The sequence below is a fragment of the Nicotiana tabacum genome, chromosome 2, assembly GCF_000715075.1.
Source record: "Nicotiana tabacum cultivar K326 chromosome 2, ASM71507v2, whole genome shotgun sequence".
Classification (NCBI taxonomy): Eukaryota; Viridiplantae; Streptophyta; class Magnoliopsida; order Solanales; family Solanaceae; genus Nicotiana; species Nicotiana tabacum.
The window spans coordinates 98,739,390-98,750,161 of record NC_134081.1 but is presented as its reverse complement, the minus strand read 5'-3'; the positions used below and the strand labels follow the sequence as shown (position 1 = coordinate 98,750,161).

At 35.2% G+C, this 10,772-nt stretch overlaps 1 protein-coding gene across 1 annotated transcript; it reads right to left on the bottom strand.

The window, feature by feature from the left end:
• Positions 1–6,668: 6,668 nt before the first annotated feature.
• Positions 6,669–9,278, bottom strand: LOC107816720 (F-box protein At3g07870-like). The gene is made up of 2 exons (XM_016642465.2): positions 7,365–9,278; positions 6,669–7,048 (listed from the first exon to the last, which is right to left on the bottom strand). The coding sequence occupies exons 1-2, from the start codon at positions 8,060–8,062 to the stop codon at positions 7,018–7,020; spliced, it is 729 nt and encodes a 242-aa protein (XP_016497951.1). The 5' UTR covers positions 8,063–9,278; the 3' UTR covers positions 6,669–7,017.
• Between the last annotated feature and the right edge of the window lie 1,494 nt (positions 9,279–10,772).

Here is a 10,772-nt window from a genome sequence, read left to right as displayed (position 1 = left end):
ACTTAGGGTCCACTAAACTATATAGAGAACCATGTTCTCTATCAGTTTCCACAGAACGCACACACACAACAGTAAGTAAATGACACAATAGAGTTTTACGTTGAAAACTCACAACCCACGGGATTAAAAACCACGACCTACCTTTGTAGGATTTCAGCTTCACTACTAAGCAAACTTCAGATTACAAACTGTTGTAACCTAGGAATTAGCCTCTTAATCCTTCACTAACTTGTAACAACTCTATTACAAGCCCTTTTGTAATAACTCTATTACAAAGCTTACAACTCGACTAACTCTAGCCAAGACATAAGCATATGGTTTATGATTTTATAAGGGTTTCCTACACAATGCTTCTAAATAAGCTAAGTAGGAATTACAAGTACATTGTTTTGACAAAGATGCTACACAACTAAGGACATATGATGACTCAATGCAGGAAACTGGTCCTTCGTTATGTTGCTCTTTGTTCTTGATTCCTTGAATGTCACTTTCTGGTTGGCAATACACTTGAGAGAAAGCTTGTTGAATTCTGAAGTGTGCAAATGTTGTTTTGCCTTTCCTTCATGTTAATATTGCATAAGTGACATCACTTGAATGATGTAAGCATGTTTGGTACAAAGGCATTCCCCATAAAGTGACTGCTCCACTGTTTGCACTGTTGCGTATATGCAGAAGAACAATTGCAGTCACTTTACAGCTGTGAGGAATTGACTGGTATTGTCAGCAAGGGAACTGATATCGATCTATTCCCTCTGTTATTTCTTGGACTCTGAAAGTTGGAGCATGTCCCAGACTTGAGACTTGTTGATCTTTGAGCACTCAGAGGATGTGGAACAGGTTCCCCATCTGGTTCTTAACATTAAGTTTGTCAGATCATCAAAACATATCAGGACACATAACTTATCAATACATAATTGTGTTATGTAATTTTTAAACGGGCGAGTTTGGTATGTGCAGGTAGTTTTATTCCCCCGCCTGAGTAGTCCTGTAAAAGTCCCAATAGAATTAATCCCAATGAAGTCTGCAGAAGTGTATTGGTTCCAAATAAGGCACCTAAATTCTTTTTGAAATTTTTACTATGTTTATCATGAGAATTGAGGGCAATAAGCTAATGCCTAGCGGGGGCTGAAGCCTCTAAAAGAGAACCCGTTAACTAAGAAAAGTTTAGGAACAAGCTGAAATTCAGAAATCAACATAACCGAAAAGGAACTCTAGTCCAGAAGACCAGAATGTCTGCTCCTTTTCATTGCCAGATGTTTTCTAGTAAGAAAAATTCAGAGTTATTTTTTTAACTCTTTACTGTTGTGAATAAACTGTCCATCACGCCAATTCTAATGGCCAAGTTGGAGACCTAAATTCAGATAAGAAAAACATTAAAACCCTCACCTCCTACGCCGAATCATTAGCTGTGACTTAGGTTTTGGTCAGGAAAGCAGGTCAACGCTTCTTAAAACTACGTACTATAACTAGAATTCAGACAAATAGCTAGTCTGGAGTTTTAACTACTAATGCTAAACTTCAGATCAGTGGTTTTAAACTTCCAGTGAGCTTAGAATTGGGCAAATTTAGCATCCTCTTCCGTGCTCAACCAGGGGATATGTAAGCCTTGTCCAAGGGATTTCTTGGTCAAAATGTCCACAGCCTCTTGGGTCTTCTTGAGCTTTTTTGTGATGGGTTCATTTGGTGCATATAGCATATAAATTTCAAAATAAGTATAAAATCAACCCATCTTTCTACAGGACTTAAAAACATGGGCACGTAAGTGGAATCTCAATTGCGGCTTAAGAATACAACTACTTGCTGAGAGTAACTAGTATTACCACTGCTCCTGCTATTGTGTCCAATGGTGCAAATCTTCGTTATCCTACATGCTGATTCGGTATGTAAAATGCTTATATATGCTATTCATGGCATTCAGCTCCTGGTTAGATGAAGTTATCTCTGAGAACTAGCAAAATAAAAGCTATGTTAGGAGAACTGCCAAAAAAGGAAAGAAGCCTGACGAATTTCCTATTATAACAAAACAAAAAAAAAAAAATTGCTCAATGCAAATGGATGTTGATGGCAACTGGAATTAAAGTGTTCAGCCAAGACAACTAGTGGATACTACAACAAATATGACTTTTAACCACGAAATTATTAGCTACAACAAAAAAAATTATCACTAATTGTTTATTTTCTGTGACAAAAGTTACACTTCGTATACAAATACACGAGTCACATAGTTTTAGTGACGAAACGTGAATTTTGTAGCAAAGTTTTGTCTACAAAAGTTTCGAGTCCAAAAATATGTTGGCGCCATGTTTTTAGGCAACCTTTAGCTAAGAAGTAAAATTATTAATGACGAATTATATTTGTCATTGATCGACAAATTTATTAGTGACAAAAAAATTTTCAGCCTTGAAAAATAGTTACATTTAGACACGAAAATTTTTCGCCACCACCATTGTCTTTGCTAGTTCTTTCTCCAGCTTCTCCTTCTATGTGACTCAATTGATCTCTCCAGCAGTTTTATAAAATTTCCCACCTACAGTACTGTTAATCATACGTACTTTGTTTGGAGAAAAATCTGAGTGATCTTTTGCTTGTTGGTTTGGCTGATGAAATTGGATTGCGAATAATGTTGGTCTTACTGCTAGTCTTGCCATTGCAAGACTTTCCATTCCAATAAGGTAAAAAGGGTGCTTGGAGGATTTTATGAAATGAAATCAGGATTGTTAGGATTTTAAAAGTTTGTTAAAAGTAAAACTTTCAACTAGTATGACAGGTTATTGGCTATTCAAAGCTTCCAAATTAGCTCCTCAGTACATATTATGTAAGTGTCTAGTAGCTTATAATTTACTCTAGTTTTGTTATATTGTGTGATAAACCCTTTTCATTCTTCTCTTTGTTTAAAATCCCAGATTCAGCCGTTGTTCCACCTCTGGTTTATGCCTTCATGGGGGGTGGATCTACCTTACGAGGTAGGGTACCACGGCACCCGCTCGTTTCGCTAAAATTCTTACTATGTACATAATATCTCTGTGAAGAAACGTATATATGGATAGAGTAGCACCCAAAAGTCACAAAGTGGAAGCGGGTGCCATTGGTTCAGCCTTTCCCTTTGAAAGCTTTCTTTGGCCTCATGAATGCAAGTTCGATTCCTTGTTGGAGCAGCTCCTTTGATTTTTCATTTTTTTTTACTTATTAAGATTTTCTTTATTTTCAGTTGAGCCCTAGGGCCTCATCTATTTTCCTTCTTTTTCGGCTCTTTCCCTCATTTTCTTCCTTTTATTACTTGCTAAGTCTCTCTTCTTCATTTTTTAAATTTTCAGTCCTCATTTTGTTTCTATCATTATACCTTACTTTATGAACAATTATTTTTCTATAGGTAATTTGAATTGATTTTAATTAGCATATATTTTTTTTTTATTTTTAATGAAACGATATTAATTTATATATTGAAATATAATTTGAGCAATATCTTCTATTGGGTTTTGAAAAATAATTAAATGCCTTGATTGATAGTTGTTTTTTGAGTCGAATATCATAGGTTGAAGGTTTTTCTTTGAAAATAATTGTCATATAACTCAACAATTAAGATGGAAAAAAAAATAAAGAACAATACAAGTAAATTAATCTAGTCAAACAAAGAATATATAGTGTAGTTAAGCTACTCTTTAAGCAAATATTTATATTGGAGGCGCTATTTCATGAAATGTTATTTTTCTTTTGAATTTTTGTTTAGAATGTGTTTAAATTAGGCGTTAAAAATTTGAACTAAAATCGAACTTATTTGCTTTGTGAATGAAAGGCCTATTCAAATAAACCAAAAACTAAGCGAACCGACCCATTATTCATAATCTGTCTTTGTAGCTACTGACATGTATACTGTATACATAACATGGTGACACCCGCAACCTTCGAATCCTGGATCCGTCTCTGTGGGCAGCTCAAGAAAAATAGGCAGTGATTAACCTACATTGTAAGTCAATTATTCCTTATATTCACAGAAGTGTATGCTTTTCTGTGAAAAGATAGACTAATGGAATTTATGTCTTCAATACAATTAAACTGTTTTTCCATTTTATTCATTAATCTTTTTTATTTAAAAAAAAAAAAAATTTCTTTTTTTTAAAACAAAGTTCATTATTGTCATTTCAGGTCATATGCTATGATGTTCAGAAATTTGACATGTGGAAGACTTCACTATGATAAAGAGTTAGAGAAACTGTTACGCGTAATGTATCGTCTAGTATCGTAGTAGCTATTATTAGTTGTTGGACACAAAGTGACACTAGTAACTATTAGATCAGAATAGTTTAATTTTTTTTGTTGTTGATACATTTAATGAAATGTATTAGTATTATTTTTGAATGTAAATAGGCATAACTGCTTTAGAAATATTGGGAAAGTCCCTTATTCATTTTTATTGCCAATAAAAAAGTTGTTAAATATAATATTTGTCGTAGAACAGCCTTCTTTTAATAATATATTTCATTATTTGAATACGAATTAACATTGTATTTTATGACAATTGTAAGTGTCACTAATTATGACACTTTATGACGACAATTTTGTTTTGTCGCTAAAAGCAATATTTTTAGGGACGACAGGATAGTTTTCAACTACAAAATTGTAAATCATTTTTGCGAAAGCAAAGTCGTCACTCAATTAGGGACAAAATATTTTTTTGTATATAAAATATAGTCTTTAGTGGCGAAATAACATTTTTCCAGCTACGAAATACATGTAACTTTAGAGATAATTAACATTGTCACTAATTGAACTAAATAATTAGTGATAAGGTAGTTTCGTCTGTATTAATAATTTTTTTAGTGACGAAAATATATTAACACCTAAAAATTTTCAATACTTTTTCTGACAAACAAATTCGTAAATACTATGCATTTGGCGGCGAAAAAAGAGTTCCGTATTTAATCTACCTTTTTTAGCGACAACACACTTAGTTGTTTTTGTTGTATACTTTTAGCGACTCACTTTTAAGGACGAATAGTTGACAAAAAACAATTTCTTCGCAAAAAGGTTTTTCGTGACGAAATTTGATTTTTTAGTGACAGAAATAATTTGTCACTGATAACCAGGTTTGTTGTAGTGTACTCCTGGCTGTAAAGGGGAATTGAAAGGGGAAAGAACCAGAGGAGCATTAGCCAATCACACCCTATATTGCTGTAAAATCAACAAAAATATTAGATATTCTGAAAAAGCACTTGATCAAGAAAACTAAAGTCTGATCATAAAGGGGGGCCTTCAGCATTACTACTGATCATCCTACTACAGAGAAATTTGGCTAGCAACTGTAAACTAAATAATTTAGTTCTATGTTGGTGTCGGGAACTAAGGCTTTGGCATGACGAATGGGAGGAGACTCATATTTATAGAAGGAACTCACTGACCTGTTCAACTTTGCCATGAATACTGATGAAAAAGTTGCATCTCATAAATGAAAATATGGTTGATAACTAGCAATTTGAAGAATTATAGAGAATGAAAGGTAGAAATAATGTTACCACTATTGAATAGATTGGAAGGAGCACAGATCACACAAGAGATGCCTGACTCTATTAAGGGGAAGCATAAGAGGAATGGAAAATTGTTAGCTAAAAGTCAGGCTATGCAACACTTATCTATGTTGATATACTGTCACTTCCCTGGCCTTGGAAATTTAATTGGTAGAGGAAAGCCCCTTCTAAGGTGAATGGGTTGTGTCAGATTTGCAGCCCGTGGTGCTTGCTTAACGTAGTGTAATTAGGAAAAACGCAGTTTCAATATTAGCAATAGGTGGTTTTTGCATGAGAATGAAGCAGAAGATGTAGATCACCATCCCCTGCATTGACCTGACCGAACAAATCATACATGTCCATCAATCTATTTGAAACGGAATGGTTAATGCAAAAGTCAGTAAAGGAGTTACTTTGGTGTCCGCCTAGAAGGAAGCTGGTTAAATATAGAAGAAGCATGTGGTCTAGTACCACCATCCTATCTTGCCATCAAAGGTACTCTGAAGGAAGCGCGCAACATACACACGAGCTGAAACAGAAATATACACTTTTGGCTGTTTCCCCTGAAACTTTCAAATGTACATTTTTGGCTGTTTCCCCTGAAACAGTTGTCATGCTTAGTGGTGGGAAGGAAGCAGCCCTAGCCTTAGAAGTCAAATGAAACTTCCCCTGAAACATGTCATGGAAAGTTTGTTACATTACCTACATTTAAAAAGGGCCTGCACTTTTGCTTGTACGTAGTTGCACCTACTTGGTGCAGTTTCTCATCAATCAATTGCTCGACTTATCAAAACGAGAAAAATCAGCTTTGTCATACATGTTGACTCAATATTACACCTAAGTATCTGCCGTGTAAATCTCTGTCAAAAACAATTACATGCCATTCATGGCATTTAGCTAAGACTTTGTAGTAGTTTTCATAAGCGAGTGCCTTCATAAACGGCTAGCTAACGGCTAACAAAGAAAGCAACCCAACACATTTTCTATCATGAAGCAAAAATACTTCGGCAAATAGTGGTTGCAAACACTTTCTAGTATATCAAAGGAACCCAAAATGTAAATAGATGTCGATGTCAACTAGAAATGAAGGTTTCAGCTAAGACAAATAGTAAACTCCTAGTAGGAAGACGTAGAAGAGAATAGGAAGATGAAAGAATTAGCAAAGCATTAGCGAATCCTGCTTTTAAGATCAGAAAATTACAGAAGGAAGAAATTCTGACATGACATATGATCAACATCAAGAAAATAAAATTCTATTCATAAGAGTGGTCTTTAGTATCATTACTACTAAGCCTACGGCCCTACTACAACATAGAAATTTGGCAGATAATGTAATCACCAGATAGTTGCAAAAACACAAGGTCTGGAAGTATGATGAGCCCAAAAACATCTACCTACAGTAGTCAAGACAGTAGATTTACAGCCTCTATTTTAATCAAAGAGTTTTAATACCCAAGAGCATAGCAAATTGCCACGCACTCCTAGCTCCTCCAAGAAACTTTGACCTTCCAATAAATTAAAGGAGGCTCCCAATGTCAGCCTGAAACCTGCAAAACAATGTCAAGTTGCAAGAAACTAATAAGATTTTAATACAAGAAGTAGCTGCATTATGTTAAGAATATTAGCACCTAAACTTTAGTGAACTCTATCCAAAACTTTATAGGATTAAAGGAGTTGAAAAATAGTATGAGCAAAAGAATCTTTTCTAGATTTGTGTTTGTCTCATATAGAATATGCCAACTCAAAAAATAGAATCAGCCATTATGTTTGTCATGCATGTAGCAAAAACCTCAACACAGCCACAGGGTATAGATCAACTAGAACATAGCTAAGGGCTACAAGTAGACTAGGAACTGAACTTGCCTGTTCTTCCGTTTTATCATGCGCAGCCTCTTTACTTTCATTTTGGACATGTACATCAATCCACCGAATTTGAAGGGAGATAGAATACACAGTCCTCTTCTAGTGTTTCCTTTACGAACTTTCCTCCCACCCTTAGCCTCCCTCTTGCATAAATTGGATTCTTTGCAAGTGTCTCCAGTAAAATAATCTGTTCGCTTACCAAGTAAAATAAGGCTCATTTTGTAAGTATTAACATAAAGTGCATTCCGATAAGTTAAATAGTTAGCATTATGAATGCCAAGATTCTTAATTTTTTCAGCTTCAGGATCATATGAAACCAAGAGTCCATTGTCCGCTCTCCACAAAAATTCACCATTTTCCCTTGAAGCTATTGGCTTTACTAAGAAATGAGCAACCTGATGCTGACGACCATCATTTAACAACGAGAAAATTTCATCAACAACACTAATGTTGAATGACACGTCTCTTAAACTGATGCTGAACTGTTTCACCCATGATTCTGGGTCACCATACTCTTTCATCATCCAAATATCAATTGTTTTGTCATTTCCAAAGGAACTTTCAGCCAAACAAAGTGATTCATCTGAGACAAAAAGGACAAATCCCTCACCATGAAAACCAAAAAATTTCTCATTTAAACAACCCGGCACCATCATTTCCCAGAACGTCTCCTCATGCATATCAAATAGAACAATCATATATCGACCAAATCGTTTTTGTTGAGAAGCAACCCAATGACACGCTCCATTCACATAGACCCCCGGTGTCTGCCTAAAGAATTTATAAGATGGAGAAACAGGGGTAATGTCTTGCCAAACACCAGTGCTCAACTTATAAAGTTCAACATGAGGTGGAACCCTATCAACATTATCCCCAGTATGTACTATCCGTACCACCTTGTAGTCATTAGTAACACTATCGAACCCAAACCCTAACGTATGATCAAAGGGACCATGTGTCTCAAATGTAAAAATTGGTTCAGGGAGTTTTACTGACTTTCTGATAGATGGGTTCCAAATATAGTAAAGGTCCCTATAACAACTTAGGTCATCGGAAAGGCACAAAAGCCCATTACAACTATCCACAATATTAAAGTGACTGTAACTCTCAAATGGAAAATCAAACTGGGCATACTGATCAAAATTTTCATTGTCATAGAATAAAGCATAATTTTCTTTTACTGATTTTCCAGAGCAATGTCGTACTAGCAAGTAATCATCTTGGTTGTTGAGGTGTACGGAAATAAAATTAGGGCTAGTAATAAGAGAATACCATATGACTTACAAACACTTGTACACTGAATGATGGACTTGGTGGGAAGCTTTAGAAAAATTTTAATTAACACTTCTTCTGGCACATACTCAGACATAGTTGGATATCTGAAAATCACTTCTGAAAATCGGTTCGGGGAGTTTTACTGACTTTCTGATGGATGGATTCCAAATATAGTAACGGTCCCTATAACCCCACAGGTCGTCGGAAAGGCACAAAAGCCCATTACAACTACCCACAATATTAAAGTGAGTTTCACACTCAAATGGAAAATCAAATTGGGCATACTGATCAAAATTTTCATTGTCACAGAACAAAGCATAAAATTCTTTTAGTGGTTCTCCGGAGCAATGTCGTACTAGCAAGTAATCATCTTGGTAATTGAGGTAAGTGGAAATGAAATTAGGGCTAGTAATAAGAGAGTACCATGATTTGCAGACACTTGTACACTGAATGATAGACTTGGTGGGAAGCTTTAGAAAAATTTCAATCAATACTTCTTGCGGCAAATACTCAGACATGTTGAAAATCACTTCTAAAGCTTGATTTCCTTTCTCCTACTGCAGACCCCTAAAGAGCCTCAAGGCTTAGCTCAAATGTGTATTTCTAATTTCTGGTATCTGCTCTCATTCTCTGCAAAACCCTTTTTAAACCTTAGCAAGAGCTTGAATTCGTCCGCATATATGTTTTAACCCTAAAACTTTGTTTAATTCCATTATGGTACCTTGGAATTTAAAAACAACAATAACAACAACAACAACCCAGTATAATACTTATACCTACCATGAGTTAGAAAGGTTGTTTCCAATAGAAACTCGGCATCCTTCCCTCCAAGAACTCCCCACCTTGCTCTTGGGGTGACTCGAACTCACAAACTCTTTGGTTGGAAGTGAAGGTTGCTAACCATCAAAGCAACCCCTCTTGAAAGTGGGATTTAAAAACAATAAAATAAAAAAAAGCAGCACATTTGGTAATTTGGTAGATATAGAGAACGTGTACGTAGTCAATACAAAATATATAGCCAAAATTCTATTGTCCGTATCTTCTCGATTTCTCTTTGGTATGGATATAATTAGGTTAATTAATTATAATAATTTATTTTAAAACGTCAGTAAGTCACATTGCTATTAGGATGTCTTATTTGTTATGTGTATGATAATAGTAACAAATTTTAATATATAACACATAAAGTATAAATTAAGAGTATTATATGTTTATCGAGTATATACTACAAGTGCTTGTATATACTAAGGGTGTCAAACGGACCGGGCTGGCCCGGTTTTTCAGAACGGCCCTGACCGGTTTTAGATCGGACCGGCTCGGTGGTAAGGGGGTCGGACAGGGCTAGGTTGGGACGAAAATCGGTCTGTGCCAAGGAAAATTTTAATATCGGGTAACCGAACCGGTCCAACCTAGTAAGGTCTTGTCAATAGTGATCTGGTTAACCGCGCCGGTTCAACGGTTAGTTCAATTTATATTTTAATAGTCTTGATCGTTGGCAACGGTCAGCTGCCATTTTGACCGTTGACTAACGGCTAATTCGCAAGAATACACCTTTTGGGCTTTTTGTTTTCAAAAATAACACTTTTACTAATTACTAATTTAGCCCTTTGAAAAACTATAAATAGATCCCCCCGTGTTCTTCATTTCTTCACTCATTTCTCAATTCTCAAACCCAAATTCTCACTTGTCATTCTCTCATTCTTCACCTAAATTGCTATCAACTATTTGGCTCTCATTTTTTTTTGGAATTTTATCTATGGTATTGAACAATTGAAGTTTATTCGTGGTAACGTCGGAGTCGCGAAATTCAATTTCAAGACTTCAAAAATCATCAAATGTTCAATTTATTGCAGAATTCGGTGCACTCATTCCAACTCTTTCTCTTATATAATATTTTATTTGCATATTTAATTTTTATTAGTATTTAAATTTTTACAATATGTTTAATGCTGCAAAATGAGTTTGTAATAAGGTTGCTAATCAGGGTAATCAGATAAATAGAAAAAGAGGCGCTACTTCAACTTCTGGTAGTAATTTAAATGACTTTACACATGTTTCTGAAGCAACACTTGATAATAATATAGATTAGGACAAATACATACGCAGCCCCTTAAAGTTGTCACGAAATTTCAC